Source organism: Jaculus jaculus, chromosome 17 (assembly GCF_020740685.1).
Source record: "Jaculus jaculus isolate mJacJac1 chromosome 17, mJacJac1.mat.Y.cur, whole genome shotgun sequence".
NCBI lineage: Eukaryota > Metazoa > Chordata > Mammalia > Rodentia > Dipodidae > Jaculus > Jaculus jaculus.
In genome coordinates this window covers 48717883-48740252 of record NC_059118.1, presented here as the reverse complement: position 1 = coordinate 48740252, position 22370 = coordinate 48717883, and the positions used below count along the sequence as shown (strand labels likewise).

General features: G+C 43.9%; 1 protein-coding gene across 3 annotated transcripts in view; it reads left to right on the top strand.

The window, feature by feature from the left end:
* The window catches only part of E2f3 (E2F transcription factor 3), an 87534-nt gene that overhangs the window by 60883 nt on the left and 4281 nt on the right, over positions 1–22370 (top strand). For 2 of the 3 annotated variants that reach the window (XM_004668385.2, XM_045136762.1), the window contains exons 2-6: positions 11384–11495; positions 12674–12893; positions 14979–15137; positions 20030–20144; positions 21297–21432. In XM_004668385.2, coding sequence (XP_004668442.1) covers positions 11384–11495; positions 12674–12893; positions 14979–15137; positions 20030–20144; positions 21297–21432 — 742 coding nt within the window. The remainder of the gene's footprint in view (positions 1–11383; positions 11496–12673; positions 12894–14978; positions 15138–20029; positions 20145–21296; positions 21433–22370) is intronic. The other variant, XM_045136761.1, reaches the window with a different exon arrangement.

Here is a 22370-nt window from a genome sequence, read left to right as displayed (position 1 = left end):
CAGCGCCTCTGCCCCAAGTGCAGGTGATTGACAAGAATGAGATTCTGACTGCTTTCAGGCTTCTCATCATCGAGGTGGGGTATAAAAACGAGCCTTGTGACTCCAAGGACACCTGATATCCAGCCTTGAATTCTGTCCTTCGCCAAACTATCAAGTGATGTCCAGGTCTTCAGCTATATAAGGAATATAATTTAATCCTCCACAGTACCATTTGGAGGTGTTCCAGGAAAGCCATTGATTAATAATGGGACGAGGATGCTTGTAAGTAGAACAGCTTAGGGTTATTGAAACCAAAGACAAATTTATTGTAAGGCAATGGGTAACTCACAGGGTCAAGAGGATGAGAGAACTGGACTTGGACAACAGGCAGGGAAGAGGAAGCCAGAACCACGAAGATGTCAGAGCACAGAAGAGCAGAGCCCCCTCCCCCATCCCAAGCTGGTGTCCTGGGTCTTCTAGCCATCACCATGGTGCTGTGTCTTTTAGGGCACCTTTGGCCCATTGACAGGAGCCATCAGCATGCTCTTCCCATCTTCTGCTCAAAGACTCCAAGTCCAAGGTGGGCCTGTGCTGGTCCTGCTCAGAGCAGGGCTTCTTGAACTTCCTCCACTCAGACTGTTTTCACCTGAAGTTTTTATGGACTCACAGGCAGATCAGTGTATAAAGTAGGTATGCAAATCAAATATTTACCAATACTAAATCATAATTTATTTTAAAACAGTTATATATAATTTCACCATCTATTAAAGACCAAAGCAATCTGCATACTAATGAGATGGATGTGCTTGGATTGGGGATGCAGCTCAGTGGTTGACTGCTTGCCTGGCATGCGCAGACCCTCATTCCGTCTCCACTCCCACAGTGGAAAGGGAGTAGATCAGTCCTGGCTAAAAGTTTGTTTATGCAGAATAGGGTACATTTTCAGTGTGTTTTAGAATTAATGGCCATTTTAATTTTATAATTCTCAGTGGTGAGAACACTGCTTCAAATAAACTCACAGCCAAGTGGCAGAAGTATATTTAGGGCCTACAAAGCCTAAGGACCCAGGTTTGATTCTCCAGGTCCCACATAAGCCAGATGCACATGGTGGCACATGCGTCTGGAGTTCATTTGCAGTGGCTGAGGCCCTGGTGCGCCCATTCTTTCCCTCCCTCCCTCCCTCCCTCCTTCCCTCCCTCCCTCCCTCCCTCCCTCTCTCTCTCTCTCTCTCCCCCTTTCTCTCCGTCTCTAATAAATAATAAATAAATCTAAAAAAATATTTAAAATCACACATGTATATCACAATGCAATCCAAAAATGTACTAATTTAAAACTTAAAAGGGGAGCCGGGCGTGGTGGCGCACGCCTTTAATCCCAGCACTCGGGAGGCAGAGGTAGGAGGATCGCCGAGAGTTCGAGGCCACCCTGAGACTACATAGTGAATTCCAGGTCAGCCTGAGCCAGAGTGAGACCCTACCTCGAAAAACCAAAAAAAAAACTTAAAAGGAATGATAGTAAGAAAAATTTTAAAGTCTATGTTTTCCTAATTAAGCAATTACGTTCCTATATGAGCAGGAGACCTTGAATGCAAAGTCAAAGCTCTGTAGTTCATGACATGGGATATTCTCGAATGTGAGCTGAGGCATGTCAGACAAGCATTCATTTGCCTTGTGTGGTGTGTTTGTGTACAAAGTGCACATCTTGTGTGTTCAGAACCAAGACCACAGTATCCCAGTGTACACATGAGGGCCATTAAATAAAATAATAATGTCCACCCGAGGCTTCGGCACTGTACACAATAACGTCCTGACTGCCAGTGCAATTTGACCAGCCATCCCTCAAGTTCCTGCCTCTGTGATGTGCTGTGTCCCTTCTTACCTGTGAGCCAGAATATACTGATACAGACAAAGCCTTCCTCCCTCAAGTTGGTATCCCGTTACAACGATGAGAGAATGGCCATACAAGCAGTAGTTGAACAAGCTGAAAATGAAAAACGAGGCAGGCTGAGTTAACATAAACAACACCAGAGACTAGGTGTTTTAAAATCCTTGTATCTCAATCCAGTGGCTGGAATCTGACAAAGAGGCCACTATGGTTTAGTCTCTCTCTCTCCTTCAGGCTTAGTCACTGATGGGCTAAATCATTGTTTTTATGTTATTCCAGTTTTTTATTTTCCTTCCTCCGTTCAAAATGCCTGTCTCATCCTTGGCTTTGAGACACCATGTTTCATCTTGCCCGTTCTTCTCTGGCTCAGATCTCTTGTAACCATGCTTGTTTTTGATTTAGTTTCTCCTGTGGCCCCATAGCATGGTGGGTAAGAGAGCATCACTTTCCTCCCCTCCCACCATAAAGCTAGGACACCCTTCCTGTTAGCTCTTTCTGCCTCTGATTTGAACCCTTGCACTACAATGACACAAAGACTTTCAATAGTCTTAAAAAATAAACTACCAGACTTCTTTTGTTTAACCTAAATGGAAATGATTTTTGCTTTTCTTGTTATGCAGGTAACCCACGCTCACTTCAATATGATTTTGAAGCATAAAAAGCTAAGAGGAAAGTAAAATCACCCTAAGCCTGTCACCCAGAAATGAATGTTTTTAAACCATTTGGTATGGCATATATATTCTTATAATCCTGGTTCCTGTGCATATAATTTCCCCCACAAATACAGTGTTACTATTCACACTCATTGATTTGTTTGTTGTTTGAGGCAGGATCTCACTCTATCCCAGACTGACCTGGAAGTCACTCTGTAGTCCCAGGCTGGTCTTTAACTTACAGCAATCCTTCTACCTCTGCTTCCTGGGTGCTGGGATTAAAGGTGTGTGCCACCATGCCTGGCTGATTTTTTTTAAGTTTGTGTTTGTAAATGTAAACCCTAGTTATTGCATAACCTGACATATATAAATGTACACTAGCCCACCGAGCTGTTTTTCCCTGAAATTTGGTCATTTATGTTGGATATAAGTATAAAAATACAAATATTCATGAAACTGCTATTGGGTTTTTTCGAGGTAGGGTTTCACTCTGGTCCAGGCTGGCCTGGAATTCACTATGGAGTCTCAGGGTGGCCTCGAACTCACGGCAATCCTCCTACCTCTGCCTCCCAGTGCTGGGATTAAAGGTGTGCGCCACCACACCCGGCTGAAACTGCCGTTTTTAATAGGTATGTGCTAGAAACAATGTAGGTGTTCAGGTTATGCTCTGGAATTGCTGGTTTGTATTACATAAATTTTAATTTGTACATAAACATGTGCTGTTGAAATCTAGTAAATATAACAGAAATGTACTTAAAGTCATTGCCTCCTGGCCAACCACTATGAACATTGATATGAATCTTTTTGTTTTACTTTCTGTTGATGTTGTTGTTTTGCTAAGTTTTGTCTCTTTTCTTTAAGACGGAGTCTTATTATGTTGTCCCATCTGGCCTCATACTCACAATATTCCTGCTTTTCCTCCCAAATACTAGTTGGGGTTTTAGGTTTGTACCACCATGCTTGGTTTGGGTAGGATCTTTCCAGACTACTCCTCTCTATGCAGATAAGAAAAATTCATGGTGAAATAAGCATCTTAAGTTTTTACACCATGAGATTATATTCTACATATATTCCTGCAGTTTTAATTTTTCCCCCCATTCAATTTCCTGGAAGTCTTTCCAAGTTGCATGTGGTGAATAAACACCAACACGTACATACGTACACACACACACACACACACACACATACACACACACACAGTGGCTGGAAATGTGGCTTTCTGTGTGGTTAGAGTCCAGGGAGCAAACCTGAGCTGCGTACTTGTCATCCTGTTTCACCATGCATAACAAGGGGAGGTTCATAGCAGTTAAGACCATGGACATCAAAGTCACTGGCAAATCTATGAACAAACCAGGGCTTACTGATTGCATGAGACTGCAGGGGAATTCATAGGCTCTCTGCCTGAGAAGATGGGTGTATGCCCCACAGAGCCATCATGGATATTTATGGGAAATTATGGTAGTACAGTATTGAATGCTGATTTATGAAGATCTGCCTAAGTAAAGCCATTTTCTACTAATGAGTACAGTAATAAGCAGTTAATGAAAAACAAGGTCATCCTATGTACTTGAAGTTGGCCTTGATCTCCTGGTCCTTCTGCCTCTACCTCCTGGGTGCTGGTGTTACAGAATTATGCCACCATGACCACCTTAAAATCATTCAATAGGCACTGCCAAGTATCACACTCCAGAACATGTTGTTGATAAAAGAGTGTGTGATGTCCTGTCATTTGTGTAAGAAACAAACTTAAACTGTGGTGGTGTTGTATATATGTGTACTTGTATTTACTTACATAGACCATCTGATAGGTTTTCCAGGTAACTAGGCAGTGTTATCTTTGAGAAAAGGGCCTGGAGATCAGAAATGGGGGAAAAAAGGTTGTTTAAACTACAGTGTACACTTAGGTTAAGAAGAATTTTTCAGTCATGAATAACATTTCTTCAAATTTATCATAAAAAAGATTAGCAATTCACTCTAAGTCTTCAAGTGTTTTATATGCCAGTTTTTCCCAGTCTTCATGAAGCAGGTATGAGCGTGGACTTGAGTAGGCATTCTTACCAGCTTTGAGATCTTGGGACAGTTACTAAGTTGTTCTAAAACTTTAATTTTCCCAGGTCATATAGAAAGTAGTAATTGCAACTACTTTATGGGGGTAAGTAAGAATGAGATGACAATATTGGAGTTGAAAGCAGTTGACACAGTACACTCATTGTCTACTGTAAACCCTCAGATTTTCTCATGTAATAGTTAATACAAAAGGTCTGTCTGCATCAGGACTCTTTTCTGCAAGTGGTGGTAATCTCATTGACCTGGTTATACCAAAAAGTGGAAATTGTTGCAGTAAACATATGAATGTCTATGGTGTGTTCACCTTTGAGCATGGCTGGATCTCACCTCACTTAAATATACTACCTCTAGCTGTTAACTCTACTTGTTCTGTGCTGACTCAATTACCAGGTAACTCCAAGCTTACGTCCTACTAGCCTTTGCCTTTTAAAAGAGCCCAGTACTTTTCCACTGGTGACTGTTCGTAACACAGGTGGTTACAGGCTTATCCGTAAAGCAGACATGCCTGCACCATGGAACGCACTGGTTGGAGGTCGGGGATTACAGTGCTCACCTGCATCACCTTGATAGGAAGGGCCACACTAAAATGTTACTTAGTCACATGCCTTTAGTTTGAGACTAATGGAAGCCATCCTAAATAAGAACTGTGGAGGTGGGGGGGGGGGGAGGAAGCTGGGCAACAGCTGCCTGGCCAGTACCAGCCGTGGTTGTTACTCCAGCCCACAATTGGCTACGGGGTTATCACCATTTCTCTCTTCATATGTAAGTGTCAAGCATCTTCAGAAATGCTTGGCAGTACAGTTGTTTCATTAGAGACAGATTTCATGTACATAGGACTAAGGTTATAAAGTTAGTTTGAACTTGGTAGAGACTTATCCCTGACGGATGTGCCACCCAGAAGGAACTCTCCATAGCCTCACGTGCCCTGCCCGCCTCCCTGTGCAGGGCTGAGTGGCTGCTGCTTCTGCAGCTCTCCGCTTCACAGGTGGGGGCCCTGTAAGGAAGATCTGGTAAGGAGCCGCATATAGATAGAGACACTCTTATAAGGATGCTGAGGGAGAAAAAACAAGCTCAGTTTCTCTTGCACTCTTTTCATTTATCGGTCTACACAGAGAGCTCCTCCCCCCTCACCTACCAAGTGAGCAAGCAGTTTTGCGGTGGATACCTTGGCGTCCTTGAGAAGCTCTGGCTTTAATGTGTGAAGATATTTCAGATTGGTTATGCTCCCATCAGGTTCTCCTCTTTTGTCCCCTCTCCCTACCTCTACTCCGCCAAGGGCCCTCATCAGTGGAGTTACTGGTATGTCAGTCTCTGTGGGAGAAGGATAATGTCTCGGAGTATACCTTCCCATGCTGTGGCTCTTACATTCTTTCCATTCCCTCTTCTACAATGGTCCTTGAGCCTTGGAGAACATGTCATAAGGAAATCTCCAGTGTTGAGCTTTCAGGCAACCTCCTGTTTTCTGCTTTGGTGAGTTCAGAATCTCCTCATTGTCACCATCTAAGTTTCTGGCTAGCAGTGAGAACAGCGCTCATTAACCCACCACTTCTCTCTGTTGCTTCCTGAGCCCTTGCAGGTGTGGCAGAGATGACTCGTCCACTGCTAGGTAATTGGTTTTGTTGTCTACTCATTTAATGGGTCTAGGATCTCCCTGGTATTCGCCACCATTGTTAAAAGCAGGTTTTCTGACCACAAATGAGAGCAACATTGATCAAAGGAGATAAACATACATTTAGAAGACTTTTTCAAGAGCATAAAGCCCTTCATTTAACCAGAGAACAGTGGAAGCTTTCCTCTAGGGTCTGTGACCTTGCAAGCCACAGGCTTCTGACTTGGTTCTCAGTACCAGGCATAAGTTCCCTCCTACTGAGCAGTTCTCATCCGATCAGAGAGCAGTCGATTACACCCATAACTTATGTGCCACTATTGAATGAGTGGGTGCATCTTGGCTGGCTGGTGGATTTTGTAACTTGTTCACATTGTTGGTGATTTTTATCCACCATCAGGGAGTTGGTTTCCATCTCATTTACAGTTTGATGTCCTGGGATCTAAGCCTATGATGTCTTCAGCAATATTATCTTACTGTTTAGTTCTGCTGGGTAACCAAGTATTTTGGCATGCATTGTTTGAGGGGCCTCATGGATTTCCCTGATCAACAGCTCACTGTGGGGGAGGTGACCCAGTTTTCACACTGGGATTTACCAACCTTTAGTTTTAGGGTAAAGCTTTTGCAAGTAACAACAGCCACTGGCTGTGAGGTCGTGAATGTAACTGCTACTTGGTGTCTGGGAGACAGCATTCTAAAGCTCTCCTCCCCATTCTTTGGCTCTTAACTTCTTTCCACCACCTCTTCGACAGTGATCCCTGAGTCTTGGTGGGGAGGGTGATAGAGACGCCTCACTTTGTACTGAACCCTTCACTGTCACTTCTTGGCAGTTTGATGAGTTTTGAGGCTCCCCAGTGGTCACCACCATCTGTAAAGATAAGTTTCTCTCAGGCTGGAGAGGTGGTTTAGCAGCTAAGCGCTTGCCTGTGAAGCCTAAGGACCCTGGTTCAAGGCTCGATTCCCCAGGACCCACATTAGCCAGATGCACAAGGGGGCGTACGTGTCTGGAGTTCATCTGCAGTGGCTGGAAGCCCTGGCACGCCCATTCTCTCCCTCTCTCTCTCTCTCTCTCTCTCTCTCTCTCTCTCTCTCTCTGCCTCTTTCTCTGTCTGTCACTCTCAAATAAATAAATAAAAATAAGCCAAAAAAATTTATTACAAAAAAAAAAGGTAAGTTTCTCTAACCAAAAGTAAGAGTCGCATTAGTATGTGAGCATGGACATAAATAGTTACTGGGCATTATATACCCACTTAGCCAGCCACAGTAGTCAGAGCTTCCCTCTAGGTCTTATGGCCTCTGTGCCATAGTCTTTTGACTAGGTTTTCAGTGTCCAGCAGGAATTCCTTTTCGTGGAGCAGGTGTCCAATCCATGGTACTATTGCACTAGTGGGCACATCTTGCTTGGCTGACCACTTGTGCCTTACAGGGTCTACCACTCATTGCTGCTATTGGTGCCTTTCCTTCCCCGCGGGTTGCAGAGCACTTTCCAGCACTATGACAGCTGGCCAGCAGTGCGGAGGTTTCTATCTCAGCTCCCACTTGATGCCTCAGTGCCCTTCCTGGTGAGGCTGGGAAGAGAGGTGTGGATTGTTCCGTGTCCTCCGTGCCCTCTCCTGGATTTTCCAGGATTCTCTTCCCAGTCACTTAGCCAGAGCCCAGTCCTTTTGAGGTTTTTATGGGAGCTTCATTGTATAGGCATGATCGATTTAGTTATTGGCCCTGGGTGACCAGCTTAGTCTTTGGCCCTTCTCTCCCCAGACATGTAGTTTGGGGCTAAAAGCCCCACAAGCTCATGTTTTAAATGCTTGACCCCAGCTGATTGGTGCTGTTTGAAGGACTGTAGAACTTAGGAGGTGGGACCTAGCTGGAAGAAGTCAGTCACTAAGGTGTGGCCCTTTGAAGGTTGTAGCCTGGTCCTTGGTCCTGGCCAGTCTGCAGTAATGAGACCAGCCTGCTCCACATACTCCTGCTGACATGCACTCCAGCCTGACTTTCCCTCCATGGACTGAAACCATAAAGCAAAATAAACCTTTCTCCCCTTACATTGTTCTGTCGGGTATTTTTTCACAGTAACACAGTAACTAAAACAAATCTCAACCTTCTACCCTTGGCTTCATCTTTTCTGTGACCAGCAGTCAATCAGCTCATTTATATATCAAAAGTCACATCACTTTGGAGACTACAGATTTTTGGAGTCAGGAAACTGGATGAAGACCAAGTACATATTACATGATATCACAGATCTCCATTCAGCAACATTCTAAAATCCGAGACAGCAGACAGATTTTCATCTGTGGAAGGAGGTGGAGACAGAGATCGCCTTCACTATTTAAATCCTGCTGTCTATTAATCATATATGTTTAGATTTGACAAGCTGAGCTTTAAAATAATGCTCCCCGTATATGGGGCAAAAGTTCAGCCTTTCCTCAAGAGTCTTCAAGCTACATATATGACACTCTCAGCCTTCTCCATTCAAGAAGCAGTGGAAAAGGCAAGCGCTGTGATGTGACCACCGTCAGCTCCTGTCCTCAGCAAGGGTGGCACACGCGGACTGACGTGGTGAGCACTGGGCTTGCTGCTGGAGTGATGTGCTGCCCAATCCCACCCTCAAGGAAGGGTTTCATGGCTGTCTTCCACAGCTCATTTCTTCCTAGTGTGGATTTATGAGCCTTGTGATTGGTTCTCTTAGAGCCAAGACATCACAGGCCTAACATTTAGTGGACTGTGTGGTATTCAGAATGAGTTTACTTAGTTCACTGCTTTTAGTAACTAAAGTCACACCTAGAGTCTAGTCCTGGTCCTTGACATTAGAGCTCAGTCTCTTAGCAACAGACCTGGGAATTTCCCTAGTCTGTAGCTTTATACTTCCTTGCCATAAAGCACTTTGAAAATCAACACACATGTCCCCAGGCTGCTGACCAGGGAGTTGGTCCTGTCTGGAGACTCTGGGCAAATACAGATTAGGGACTGTGGAGCTCTGGGTTCCAGACCGCTTCCCAATGTCACCTTTCTTCTGTTGGCTTGACCTTGGTTAGAGAGTACACTTGTCACTGTCTTTGTTGGTTGCTTTTAGTGGAAAGGACAGCCTTCCAAAACAAGCTGGACATTATCAGGTGACCCACCAATGCAGTTTGTCTATGTGCAACAGCCTTCTGACACCCCAAGAAGTGACACACACTCTGCCACTCCCTGCTTCCTAGCACACCTCAGGCCATCCTGACTTAGCTGCTACTACCAACAATACAGTTCCCAGTTTCTGGGCTCTGCGTGCTTTCAGAGTAGGAGAGTGTACTGGCTGAAGCACTGAAAAAAGCCTGGGGAAGACCAGCTATTGGCCAAATTCCTGTGCTACTGCACTCGGCTTTTCCTGAAGGAGGCTCCCTGCTCTGAGCCTCAGGCTACCAGCCTAGCAGCCCTACGGGAAAGGACACAAACCCTCCTTGTCAGTAGTTCTAGGAAAAATCCTCTGGTTGTCCCCTTTTCTCCCAGCATTGATCACATGCCACTGAACCCTTCACTGTGAGGGAGGGCCAGGAGGTAAAACCATGACTAGCCAGACCTGGGTCATCTGTGTGTGCAAATGCACTCTAGCTGCAAGGGAAAGAGCTGGCTCCCAAAAGAAAAGAGGGGTACATACACAAGGTTCTGACAGGAGAGCTGGAAGGGACGACATCAGGAAAGCTGAGTGCTGAATCGTTCTTCCTGGGTCATTAAGGAAATGCTTAGCTCAGTACTGCCCAATAGAGAGGTAATGTGTTTCCCAGATGCATGCCACGTATTGCAAAGATAAAATACCTATGTTAATTTCACTGTGATCAGTTTGGCATATAGCTCAGATGGTAGAATGCTTGTCCAGCATGCAGGAAGCCCTGGGTTTGATGGTCCACTTCATGTAGTACTGGGTGTGGTTGTACACACCTGTGACCACAGCATCTGAGAGGTGGAAGCAGTAGAATTAGGTGTTCTGTCATCTGGGATTGCCTAGCTAGTTCAAGGTCAGCCTGGGCGGGCCCTGTTTCAAAAATAGTAATAATAGGTTTGTGTTTATTTAATATTCTATAAAGCCAGAGTATCTTAAACTTATAATCAGTATCAAATTGCTAAGATGTTTAGCTTCTGTGTGTGAGTTCTGGACTGAGAACTTGTAGTTGGGGATGGGCTGGCAGGTTTGTGGCTGTTACAGTGGACCAGTGCCGCTGGCACCTTGTAGACGAGCCAGACAGCTGTCACCTCCCGTAAGCATGACCGCGTCTCCTGCGTTGTGGGGATTTAGTCTGAAGTTGCTACCCCAGAATGAGCTTGAACAGATGTCCCCATTAGGATTCCAGCTGCAGGTGTCATAACCATATGGAGAGCACCCCGTCATGGCCATACAGCAAGCCTGCCGCAGTCACTTCCTGAGTCTTCTGTTCGGACCCCAGCACCTGGGAAGGACGAGGCTTGACTGCTGTGCTTGCTTCTGTTCCCTAAGTGGTTTCCAAATGCATAGACAACATTATGCAAGCACAGGTTATAATGAAGTGGAATTACATTAAGAACTTGGTCATGAATTCTCACTTGCCAGGTTTACTGGTAAATTGAAGAAAGTGTTACTGGTTGAAGCGCACGTTTGCATATTTGAAATTACTGACTTGTTTGTTTGATGAAAGCCTTTTTGTAGCCTGTAGCTAGTGGTATTGCTCTAAATCCCTCATTTAGTGAATACGTACATTGTAACAGCAATTGAACGCCTGTAGAACCCAAACTCCTCTTAGAGAGTCTGTCTTAAAGGGAATGAAAATGTCTACAATAGTCAGCAAGTGCTATGACACAAGAAAACAGTGTGTTTGGAGAGCACAAACATGGACATCCCAGTCACAGGAGATGCACAGAACATGAATTTGTGTTCTGTGGTGCATGAGATACTTGCAGCAGCCAGCTCCATGCCCCACACATCCAGTCAGTGAGTAAATGTGAACCTAACACTAAAAGATCACTGGGTTTGACCATCAGAGTGTGGTTGTATGATCAGTCATCCCGGATGGGGGGAGTTTGTGTGACGGCTTGGCTTGAGCTAGCCCTCCGGCTGCGGGGGATACCAAGCTGCCACATGGGACCAGGAGGGCTGGAGGGAACCTGCAGCATTTGGTAGGACAGGGTACCTCCTGTGTTACTGTCCCTAGGGCTGGTGATAGCTATCTTTTTCTTATTCCAGGCAAAGCGAAGGCTGGAGCTGGGCGAGAGTGGCCATCAGTACCTCTCAGATGGTTTAAAAACTCCCAAGGGCAAAGGGAGAGCTGCACTACGGAGTCCTGATAGTCCAAAAAGTAAGAATTCTTTCATCAGTTTTCTTAATCTCTTTGGTGTACGACTCCCGACTTGCAAAGCTTGTGGCTGGAAGGATGCCAACATGTGGATAACTTTGGCATGCTTTGTTCTTTTCCATTGCTTTCTCTTCTTATGCAAAAAAGTACATACAGTGTCTGCGAACACCTACTTAAGGGAGGCTGTAGTCACTTCAGGACCTGTATACTGATTATGGGAATATTGTTTTAATGGAATGCAGTTCCATCTTCAACGCAGTCTGTCAGCTTTTGGCCTCATTCTATGGTCAAACTTTCCACTAATGGACATTGAGTGTGAGACTAATAAGGTGGAGACAAACTGGGCCAGTCAATAGTGCCTCTGCCAGCCATGATCTCTAGCTCAGCATATGACACATAAGAACTAATTTGTACAGGACTGGGAAAGTCACTTGGTTCGTAGTGTGCTTGCACAGTATACCTGAAGTCTCCCAGTGATGATGAACGTCTGTAATCCCAGCACTGGAGAAGTGGAGGCAGGAAGCACAGAAGTTCAAGGCCAGCCTATGATACATGAGACCTTCCTATCTTGAAAATAAAAATAGAAGAACTGATTGTCCCACTAGGTTAAAATTAATTTCCACTTCCTCTGAATGCTGTCATCATCTCATGGAGAGAAAAGTAGGTTAGAAATAGTCCCTCAATGTATTTGTATTTAATGCAAAGGCTGAATTTACCAGACTGTTCTTTCTTGCCTATAGTTATATGATGCATTAGGCATCCACACACTGTGTGATGCTAAAAGCAAAAGAAGAAATAAAACAATAAATAATAAAACTACATTGAGGAAATCTGTAGAGTTTGGGCTTTCCAAGGTGCTTGTCATCAAAAGGATACTCTGCTGGCCAGGTCAGACACACTGAAGGGCCAGTGGAGACAGTCCATTTGAGACCTGGTCTTTGAACACCTCCTATGAGTGAGATACTTCATTAGGCCCAGGAGTAGAGTCAGAGATTCAAATGAAATGTTACTATCTGACACAGGAAGCGATAACTCCTCCCAAACATCCACAGCTTTGCTTCACATCTGACTAACCCTCGGGCTGCTGTGGGGAATAGGGCTTGCTTAGCTGCAAAGAAACCCTTCATTTCTTTACTTTTCCCCCTATCCCCCACCCGTTCGGTTTTTGTTTTTCTTTTAAGCTCCAAAATCTCCCTCAGAAAAAACACGGTATGATACGTCACTCGGTCTGCTCACCAAGAAGTTCATTCAGCTACTGAGCCAGTCACCTGATGGGGTCTTGGATTTGAACAAGGCAGCCGAGGTGCTCAAAGTGCAGAAGAGAAGGATCTATGACATCACCAACGTGCTGGAAGGCATCCACCTCATTAAGAAGAAGTCTAAGAACAACGTTCAGTGGATGTGAGTAGGAGCCCGTAGCCTCCCCTGGCACTGGTTCATTGGAGATCGATTGCAACTGCTTCCATTTCTCCCAGCTCCAGCTTCCACATTCATACTCACATGTCATTTCCAGTCTTCTCTTTCCATCCTCTCTTCCCTCCTCAAATTCCAGTGAAATGGGAACAGAGAGGAAGGAAAGGGTAGTACCAACACATGAACATGCAAGGTATGTTCTTAATTTAAAAAATCAGAAGTCTCTCAACAAGGCTGAGGGTGTACTTGGTGGAGTGCTTGCCTAGCACCGACAAGACCCAAATTTCAACCCTCAGCACTGCAGAGCCCGGCCCGGTGCCACACACTGTATCCCAGCACCCAGGAGGTACAGGCTTGGAGCATCAGGAGTTCAAGGTTATCTTTAGCTACATACTGAGTTTGAGGCAAGTCTGGGGTACATGAGATACTGTCTCAAAAATTGTCTTTTAGGCCGGGCATGGTGGTGCATGCCTTTAATCCCAGCACTCAGGATACAGAGGTAGGAGGATCGCCATGAGTTCAAGACCACCTTGAGACTGCATAGTGAATTCCAGGTCAGCCTGAGCTATAGTGAGACACTATCTCAAAAAAAAAAAAAAAAAAAAAAAAAAAAAAAAGTCTTCTAATAGCAATTTTCTGTTCCAATACTGTCTGAGTAAAAAGGATTTATCCAAATAGCATCAAGCAAGGCTAGGATCGTAGAATTCAGTAGACCTCTGCAGTTGTAACCTAGAAAGCTCTTTTTCACCTGTCACATGATGTGTGCATACATGTGTAACCTCATAGATTCTCACAAGTCTTTGGCTTGTCTTGACTAGTGTTCTTTGATCATCTGTGTGATATGCTTGGTTTTAACAGATTAGTACATTTTCTTTCTCTTTTTTTACTTTTTATTGACAACTTTCTTAAGTATAGACAATAAACCATGATAATTTCTTCCCTTCACCCTCATTTTTCCCCTCTCAAATCCGCCTTCCATTGCATCTCTTTTTCTTTCCAATTAATCACTCTTCTGTTTTGATGTCATTTTTGTTTCTTCCTATTATGAAGGTCTTTTGTATGTACTGTCAGGTCATGAATAACAAGATCATTTTGTGTCTGGAAGATTAGTAAGCAGTTTTGCCCTCCCTTTGGCTCTTACATTCTTTCTACCACTAAGACTTAAAGGTGTGAGTGGCTTTGTGGAGCGGGGTGTTCGCACATGTTACTTGCACAGCCCCACACCTCATTCAGCATGCTGAGGTCATCCATGAATGTGGACAGATCCAGTTATTTTATGCTATAGCATTGAGCTGTGAAAGCTTATTGGAGGGTCCAAATGTGTTGTGGGGAGACTCTAGAAGAATCTAGGTCAAGGATGTTGTGTAACTGAGTAGTAGTGTGCAGGGCCCTGGGTTCTATCCTTGGTACTACCAAAAACATTTTTTTCAGTTTAAACATAAGATGAATAGGTAACTTGTGCTTTTTTGAATTTTTGATAGCTCAGGTACCCTTTGGACCTATGCTTTAACCATGCTGGTCTTTGTTCTTACAAATACTTAACATGTCTATTTCCCTCCTTTTCATCTTAGCTGTTGCCATGAGACCCTCAGAAATTACCTGGGTCATTCACAGTAGTAGGTAAAAAATTCCCTTTTGTCTTTTAGTGTTGTTGATAATGATGATGATGATGATGATGTTTTTTGAGGTAGGGTCTCCCTTTAGTCCAGGCTGACCTGGAATTCACTATGTAGTCTCAGGCTAGCCTCGAATTCACAGCAGTCCTCCTACCTCTGCCTCCCGAGTGCTGGGATTAAAGGTGTGTGCCACCATACATACCCAGCAATCATTTTGTCTTTCTTTCCATCCTTTTCTGTGTTCTTTAATCCTTGAAAGGCACGCAATGAGCATGGCTTTTACCTGATTTCTGTGGTATGAATTTTTTCAGGCTGTATTTGTATATAAAGTTCCAATTTGATCACTTGGCTAACAAGCAGCATGGCCTCCCACAACAAGAAGATCATTGGCCTCAGCACTGACTCTCCCCCGGTGGCTCCTGTGAGCAGCCACAGTGAATCTGTGCTTGCGTCCTAGGGGCTGCAGTCTGTCTGAGGATGGAGGTATGCTGGCCCAGTGCCAAGGCCTGTCAAAAGAAGTGACTGAGCTCAGTCAGGAAGAGAAGAAATTAGATGACCTGATCCAAAGCTGCACCCTTGACCTCAAACTGTTAACCGAGGATTCGGAGAATCAGAGATATCCTTTGTACCACAGAGGTTTAGAAACTTCTAGACTGTTTCCAGAGCTGATGCATGAGGTAGATGTTACTCTGACTTTATGCAAGTGTGTATGTGTGCATATGTGCGTGTGTGTGTGTGTGTGTGTGTGTGTGTGTGTAAAACTAAATAGTTCTTCCCCCAAGACAGTGTATATGGACTCTACCCTGTTGGTGGCAGTTTTGATTGCCAGGTGGGAGGTGTTTTTGAAGCCTTGTATTCATGTGTGGTTGGGACATATGGGTACACTCATAGCATAAGAACACACTATTAAAAGATAGTGTAAGATGTCAGTATTAATATTAATGACAACACTCACCAGATTCATCTGTGTCCCAGATTTTTGGTGGGTGTTAGCTGTCATTGTTGGGGTTCTCACGTTCTATTTCCTTTTCATCAGACTTTATAGCAATCAGAATTTGTTGAATCCATTTGATTGGACTGCAGTTGAAAGGTTTGAAAGTGAATAGAAAAATTACACTCTAGGCTGAGTGTAGTGGTTGACTGCCTGTGATCCTAGCCATGGGAGTCTCCGAAAGGAGAGTACTCAGTTCATGGCCAACCTAGGCTATAAACTTGTCTCAAAAGAAGGAGGAAAAGGGCTGGACAAATGGCTTCACAGTGAAGACACTTGCCTGTGAAACCTAAGAATCCAGGTTCAATTCTCTACTGTCCATATAAGCCAGATGCACAAGGTGACCCATACCTCTGGAGTTTGTTTGCAGTGGCTCAAGGCCCTGTCATACCCGTTCTCTCTATCTGCCGCTTGCGCACGCTCGCGCTCTCTCTCTCTCTCTCTCTCTCTCTCTCTCTCTCTCTCTCTCTCCCTCCCTCCCTCCCTCCCTCCCTCCCTCCCTCTCCCTCACTCTTCCCTTCCCTCTCTCAAATAAGTAAATAAATAAAAAGAAGGAAAAATTACACTCTTAAAGCCTGGTGTAGTTTTACATGCCTATAATACCAGTACTAAGGATGCAAAAGAATCGGGAGTTCAAAATCATCCTTGACTGCATAGCAAGTTCAAGAACTAAGATCTTTAAAAAAAAAAAAAAAAAAAAAAAGAACTAAGATCTTAGCTTAAGAAAGAAAGAAAAAGAAAACCTACACTCTTAACTCTTGAAATATATTACATTGAACTAGGCATGAGAGAGCACACCTTTAATCCCAGCACATCAGAGGTCTGATATAAAAGCATCAACTGGGCCAGCTACAGAGTGAGTTCCAGGTTAGCCTGAGCTAGAGTGAGACCCAGACTTTAAAAAGTAAGTAAATAAATTTCCCACCACCAAAGCTGATTGTAGGTGAGACATTTCAATTTTCATTCTCAAAAGTAAAACTGTGAGGGCTGGAGAGATGGCTTAGAGGTTAAGTGCTTGCCTGTGAAGCCTAAGGACCCAGGTTCGAGGCTCGATTCCCCAGGACCCACGTTAGCCAGATGTATAAGGGGGCGCATGTGTCTGGAGTTTGTTTGCAGTGGCTGGAGGCCCTGGCGCGCCCATTCTCCTTGTCTCTCTGCCTCTTTCACTCTCAATCTCTCTCATATAAATAAATAAACAAAAAAAATTTTTTTAAAAAGTAAAAATGTGAGAAGCCATTTTTATATATATTTTAATTATTTATTTGCTCGTAGGGTGGAGTGCACCAGGGTCTCTCACTGCTGCAAATAAATGCAGATGTGTGTGCTTCTTTTTGTGTGTAACCTTAGGCAGGTGTTGAGGAAGTGAATCCAGTCCAGCAGGCTTTGCATGCAAACATCTTTAACCTCTAAGCCATGTCCCCATCCCTCTTTTTTAATTTTCAGAGAAGCTAATTTGTGCTTTTCCTTACTGGTATCTTGACCACATAGGAAGCCTTGCTCTTCATCTGCCCACAGTGGACACTGGCAGGGCCTTCAATGTTTCCCCATCTCCACAGCTCCAAACTCCTAATTCCACACTTACCTTTGTTAGAAGATAAAAATGTGTCTACCCTATGTCAGCCTGGGCTAGAGAGAGAGCCTACCTCAAAAAACAAACAAAAAAAAAGTCACCAGATCAGATTGGGGAGCTGTTGACTTTCAAGCGACTATAGGTTGAGAAGTGGCTTCAGTGTCTTTGTCCCCGTGCCCTGCTCCCGCCCCCACTGCAGCCTCACTGTATTGAGTCACGAGCTTGCACTCGCGCGTATAAAACCATGCTCTAAGGACGAGGCAAGTTCTAATGTGTGGACACAGATTAAATATTTCTGTTTTCTGGAAAAAAAAAAAAAAAGTGTGCCTGCCCATTCTTCTGGATCTCATAACTACATTTATTTTCATATTCAGGCCTTTTTTAAAACCTGTGGCTTTCATCTCAGTTGGCATTAGCCCTATCAGCTAACAGCAAGATGGTGATGTTGCTAAGGAGATGGCTCAGTGAATAAAGCAGCTGCCACACAAGCACGAGTCCCTGAGTGCGAACCCCCAGAACCCACAACGAAGCTGGAAACTGGTGGGCTGTAGCTCCAGCACACCTTCAGCAAGACAGGAGGCATGACCAGAGAAAGTCCCAGGAAGCTCGCAAGCCTGCTAGCCTGAGGACCGCACTGAACAGTGAGAGCCAGAGACCCTGATCGGACAAGGCAGGAAACAAGGACCCCACAATCATCTCCCCTCCTCCTCGAGCGGGTCATGGCCCATGAATGCCCACAGTTACACATAAGAACACACAACACACACCAAAAAGAAAGGCAGAGGTAGAGGATCGCTGAGAGTTTGAGGCCACCCTGAAATTACATAGTGAATTCCAGGTCAGCCTGAGGCAGAGTAAGCCCCTACCTCGAAAAAACAACAACAAAAAAAGGGATGTTAAGACCTAAACCCTCAGGGGTAGCCATAGTGGATTTCCAAGAAAGGAAACCAATTGTGAGGCTGTTGTTCATTTATTGAGCTCAACTGTCGTTATACATGTGACTTACAGCGTTGTTACTTCCATCAACTTTCTCTCGGGCAGAAGAAGAAAACTTCTCCACCCAGGACTGCTCACCTGGCTGGGGCAGAGGGGTTGAGGCGGGGGCTCACAAAAGAAGCACTTTTTAGTTTGTAGGATTAGAAAGTATGCTTGCGCAATTTATTCCAATCCACCATTCAGTTCCCAGTTTGGTACAGCTTGTTCACAAATGTGTTAAGTCTCCTTCCTGCAGCATGTTGAGTAATTGTAGATGAGTTTTATTTTAGTAAGTTTCTGTCCTAAGGCTTTTTGACAGGGCTGGAGAGGAGGAGGCTGGTTATAGTTTCCTCAGCTTTCTCAGGAGCAATCAGAACCATCCACTTTGTTATAAAGGTACCACTTGGCTTCCTTGGCGGGCTAAGGGGTTACCTCAAACCCAAATCTTGCCAAAGCAGTTACTTGACAGCTGAGCTCCACACTACATCCCAGCTCCTGAGACCGGCAGGCAGTGGTCTGTGGTGGGGGCTGTGGACACGGATGTCGTGCATATGTGCTGGTTTTCTGAGATGTGGATGCACGACTTTCTTCAGTACCTAGGAAGAAGCTCCTCCTCTCAGTTAGTTCCTTTGGGCTCTCTAGTTCTTTTTCTGTTTTAAATTAGATAACAGATGAAGCTCGCCCTATTACCTGCAGAAATGCTTTCATTGCTTTATTATTTGTTGTTTTTATATAAGACATTTTTGTGGCTTCATATTTGAAGTCTGGCTGGAAGTAGGGTGCGTTGTGTTACTCCATGTTCCTTGCCATGAGAAAGCCATGTACCTGTTGTCTGCTAAAGACAAGTTTGTCTGTCTATAACTGAGGATATAATGGATACTCTTTTCTTTCATGATCCCCTCTTGGGCTGGGGTTCCAAGACACTTGAAAAGAATTGTTCCATTCTCAGGAACTGCTGAGAGCCATGAAATGTCAATTTATTCTCTCTTTGTCTGCCAGTGTTTCTGACATCCATTCAGGATGCAGAAGGCCTAGGTCCTGCATTCCTCCTGGGGAATACTGAAATACAAGTTGAGTTAAATAACAAGTATAATTTCCCCAACAAATAATGGCACTCTTATCTGCAGACAGTGTGTAATCACACTAAGACCAGGTGCACTTGAGTAAACATGGTGTCTGCCCTATCAGTGTTCCGAGGTGTCCCACAAATCCATTTGCTGCTCATCCACTCCCTTGGTGGCTGCTGACACTGGTCATAGAAATAGCTGGGGTTTCAAAATAAAAATAAAAAGAGGGCTGGAGAGATGGCTTAGCGGTTAAGCGCTTGCCTGTGAAGCCTAAGGACCCCGGTTCGTGGCTCAGTTCCCCAGGTCCCACGTTAGCCAGATGCACAAGGGGGCACACGTGTCTGGAGTTCATTTGCAGAGGCTGGAAGCCCTGGTGCGCCCATTCTCTCCCTCTCCCTCTATCTGTCTTTCTCTCTGTGTCTGTCGCTCTCAAATAAATAAATAAAAAATGAACAAAAAAATATTTAAAAAAAATAAAAAGAAATATGAGTAGTAGAGCTCACTTTTTTTTTTTTTTTTTTTTTTTTTTTTTTTTAAATTGGGACCAGCCATCAATCAGTTTGCGTGGCAGCACTTCACAGAATACCTGTGTGCCTAAAGATTAACCTGGTTTCAAAGTCCCTGGCCTAAGTGGTTTGATGTTCATTCCATTTCTGTGTTATGTTTATAGTTTAAATAGCCACATACTTTCAGAAATGGGAAGATAAATACACATTTCTTGTGTTGTCAAGAACATGAACCTGAAGAAAGATCCATGGTGATCCCTGCTATCAGAAAACTCAGAAGCAAAGTCATATATGTCATTATAGTCATAAATAATTGATTATTCCATGTGTCTGTTTTTGCAATTTCATGATGGTTATGTACATGGCCATTAAATGGATGATTTCCTTAACACTCCTTACGTTAGCTTATGTTACATATCAAGATATTCGAAAAATTAGTGGCCTTAAAGACCAAACTGTTATAGTTGTGAAAGCCCCTCCAGAAACAAGACTTGAAGTGCCTGACTCGGTCGAGGTAAGGAGACAGCATACATTTGCACGTGCATCTGCAGAGATTTTTTTGGAATGTCTGAGGCTGAAAAATCATTGAATCATGATTAACAAGTGTTCCTTTCTCAGGGCTTGATAGTTCAATGTCTATTAAATTCCAGAGTACCTAATTTGATTTTGAAGGGCATTTGGACCAAAGCAGTTTGTGGCCCTTTGTCCCTCCCCCCTCAAAATTTGTCCAGCTCAATTTGAACCACTTGGGAGATTTGATGTTGGTTACCCTGTCTCCACTCTTAGTAGTGGTACAAATGTTTTAAGGTAGTCTCTAACTTACCACATTTTAAGACCATTTTAAGTCACTTGTAACATGTTTACTTTGAAGAAATTAAATGGGACCTTGGGGTAAATGAGAAGCTAGAATATTTTAAGAAAATAGGGCATGTATTTTTGTAATTGCTTTCAGATGTACTTTGATGATATAGGCCTGTTCTGTAAGTGTAAGATAAAGGAACAGTAGGGAAAGAAGAGACCTTGAAGATCAAGGTAGACTTCTTACCTTCAAAAGGTAATGACTGGCCTAGAGGAAGAAGAGGTGAAGATCTGTATGCTCTTAAATGAGCAGCATTCTGGAATGCTACTTGTAACCTGGTTGTTAAAGTTTTAGAAAGTCCTGCCTAAAGGATCAATTAGTGCAGAAATACCGTCTTTTAAGTATGTAACAGACCTCTTTTAACAATTTACAGAAAAAGAGTGAATAACAAAGAAGACCAACTCCATTCAGTGCCCACACACTGGCTCCTCCCCCACCCCAAAAAATTCAGTCTCTAGAACAGGAGCCAGCTTTTTTAAGTCCAGGTGGTAAATGTAGTTGGCTTCAGGACCAACACAGTTGTGTTCTACTGTTGTCACTTGAAAACAGGTAGAGGCGATCTGCAAACAACAAGAATGGTCACAGTTCTGTTCCAATAAAACTTATATTTACAAAGCCAGTTTGGCCCATGAGCTGTAGTTTGCTGACCTCCGCTCGAAAAGAAGAACATGACTGGTAGAGTTAGGCCGGGACTGGGGAAGCAAAACGAACAATCCTACCCTTCCATTTTAGTCGTAGGGGAGAGTGACTATGGCTTTCATTTCTAATTGAATTTTGAGGTTGAACTTTTCTCACTTGTATTTATAGAGCCTACAAATACATTTGGCAAGTACCCAAGGACCCATTGAGGTTTACTTGTGTCCAGAAGAGACTGAAACACGCAGTCCCATGAAAACAAACAACCAAGACCACAATGGGAATATCCCTAAGCCCACTTCCAAAGGTAAATATTCTACTGTTATCCTTTAGAAACGATGTTAAAAATGCATCTGGCTAAAATGATCCTGTATCAGAACCACAAGCCTCAGGAAAAGAGAAAAGCTTAGGTTGTTATGAGGCTAATGTTTTTTAAAGGCATTGTGACTAGTTCACAGACTAAAGAAATGAACTTGGCCAAATGGCTCCTCTGACCCCACTGATGAATTGCCTTTAGACTTTACCAGCAGAAGACATGTTCCCTGTCCACTCCCATCTGCTACAAGTGAGGACTGAGGCTGAGCAGCCTTGGTTTAGCAGCTGTGCCTGGCCGTGTGCCCTAATGAAGTTGCTGAGTCAGGGAGTCCCGCTCTTACTTTCCTCCTTGATGGAAGGGGAGAGGAATGGTAGAAAACCCCAGGAAAATAAACCCATTTCTCTCCTTTCTCATCTCACTAGAGCAAAGCTCTTTGCAGTTCTAGCTTGTATATAGTTTCCCCAAGTGTCTCCCAATATATAGGAGTAATTTCCTTGAACAGGTCTAATTTAATAGTGAGTACAGATACAGTTCCTGAAATAACTGAGACCCTTCATGTTGACCACAGACATTCAAACTGAATATGTCTTACTGTATGAATACTTAGAGGTATCATAAGCTAATTGTTAAAGAAAAAAAAAAAAAACTAAGTTAAAGCTTGGCATGTGGTTTACATCTACAACCCCAGCACTTGGGAGGGAGGCTAAGGCAGAAGAATTGCAAATTTGAGGCCAGCCTGGGCAACATACTGAACTACAAACCAACTTGGAATATAGTGAGATACTGTCCTCAACAAAGCAAAAAGAATGCAAAAATAACTGAATTAGTGCATTTGGGCTGGAGAGATGGCTTAGCAGTTAAGTGCTTGCCTATGAAGCCGAAGGACCCCAGTTCAAAGCTCAAATCCCCAGGACCCACATAAACCAGGT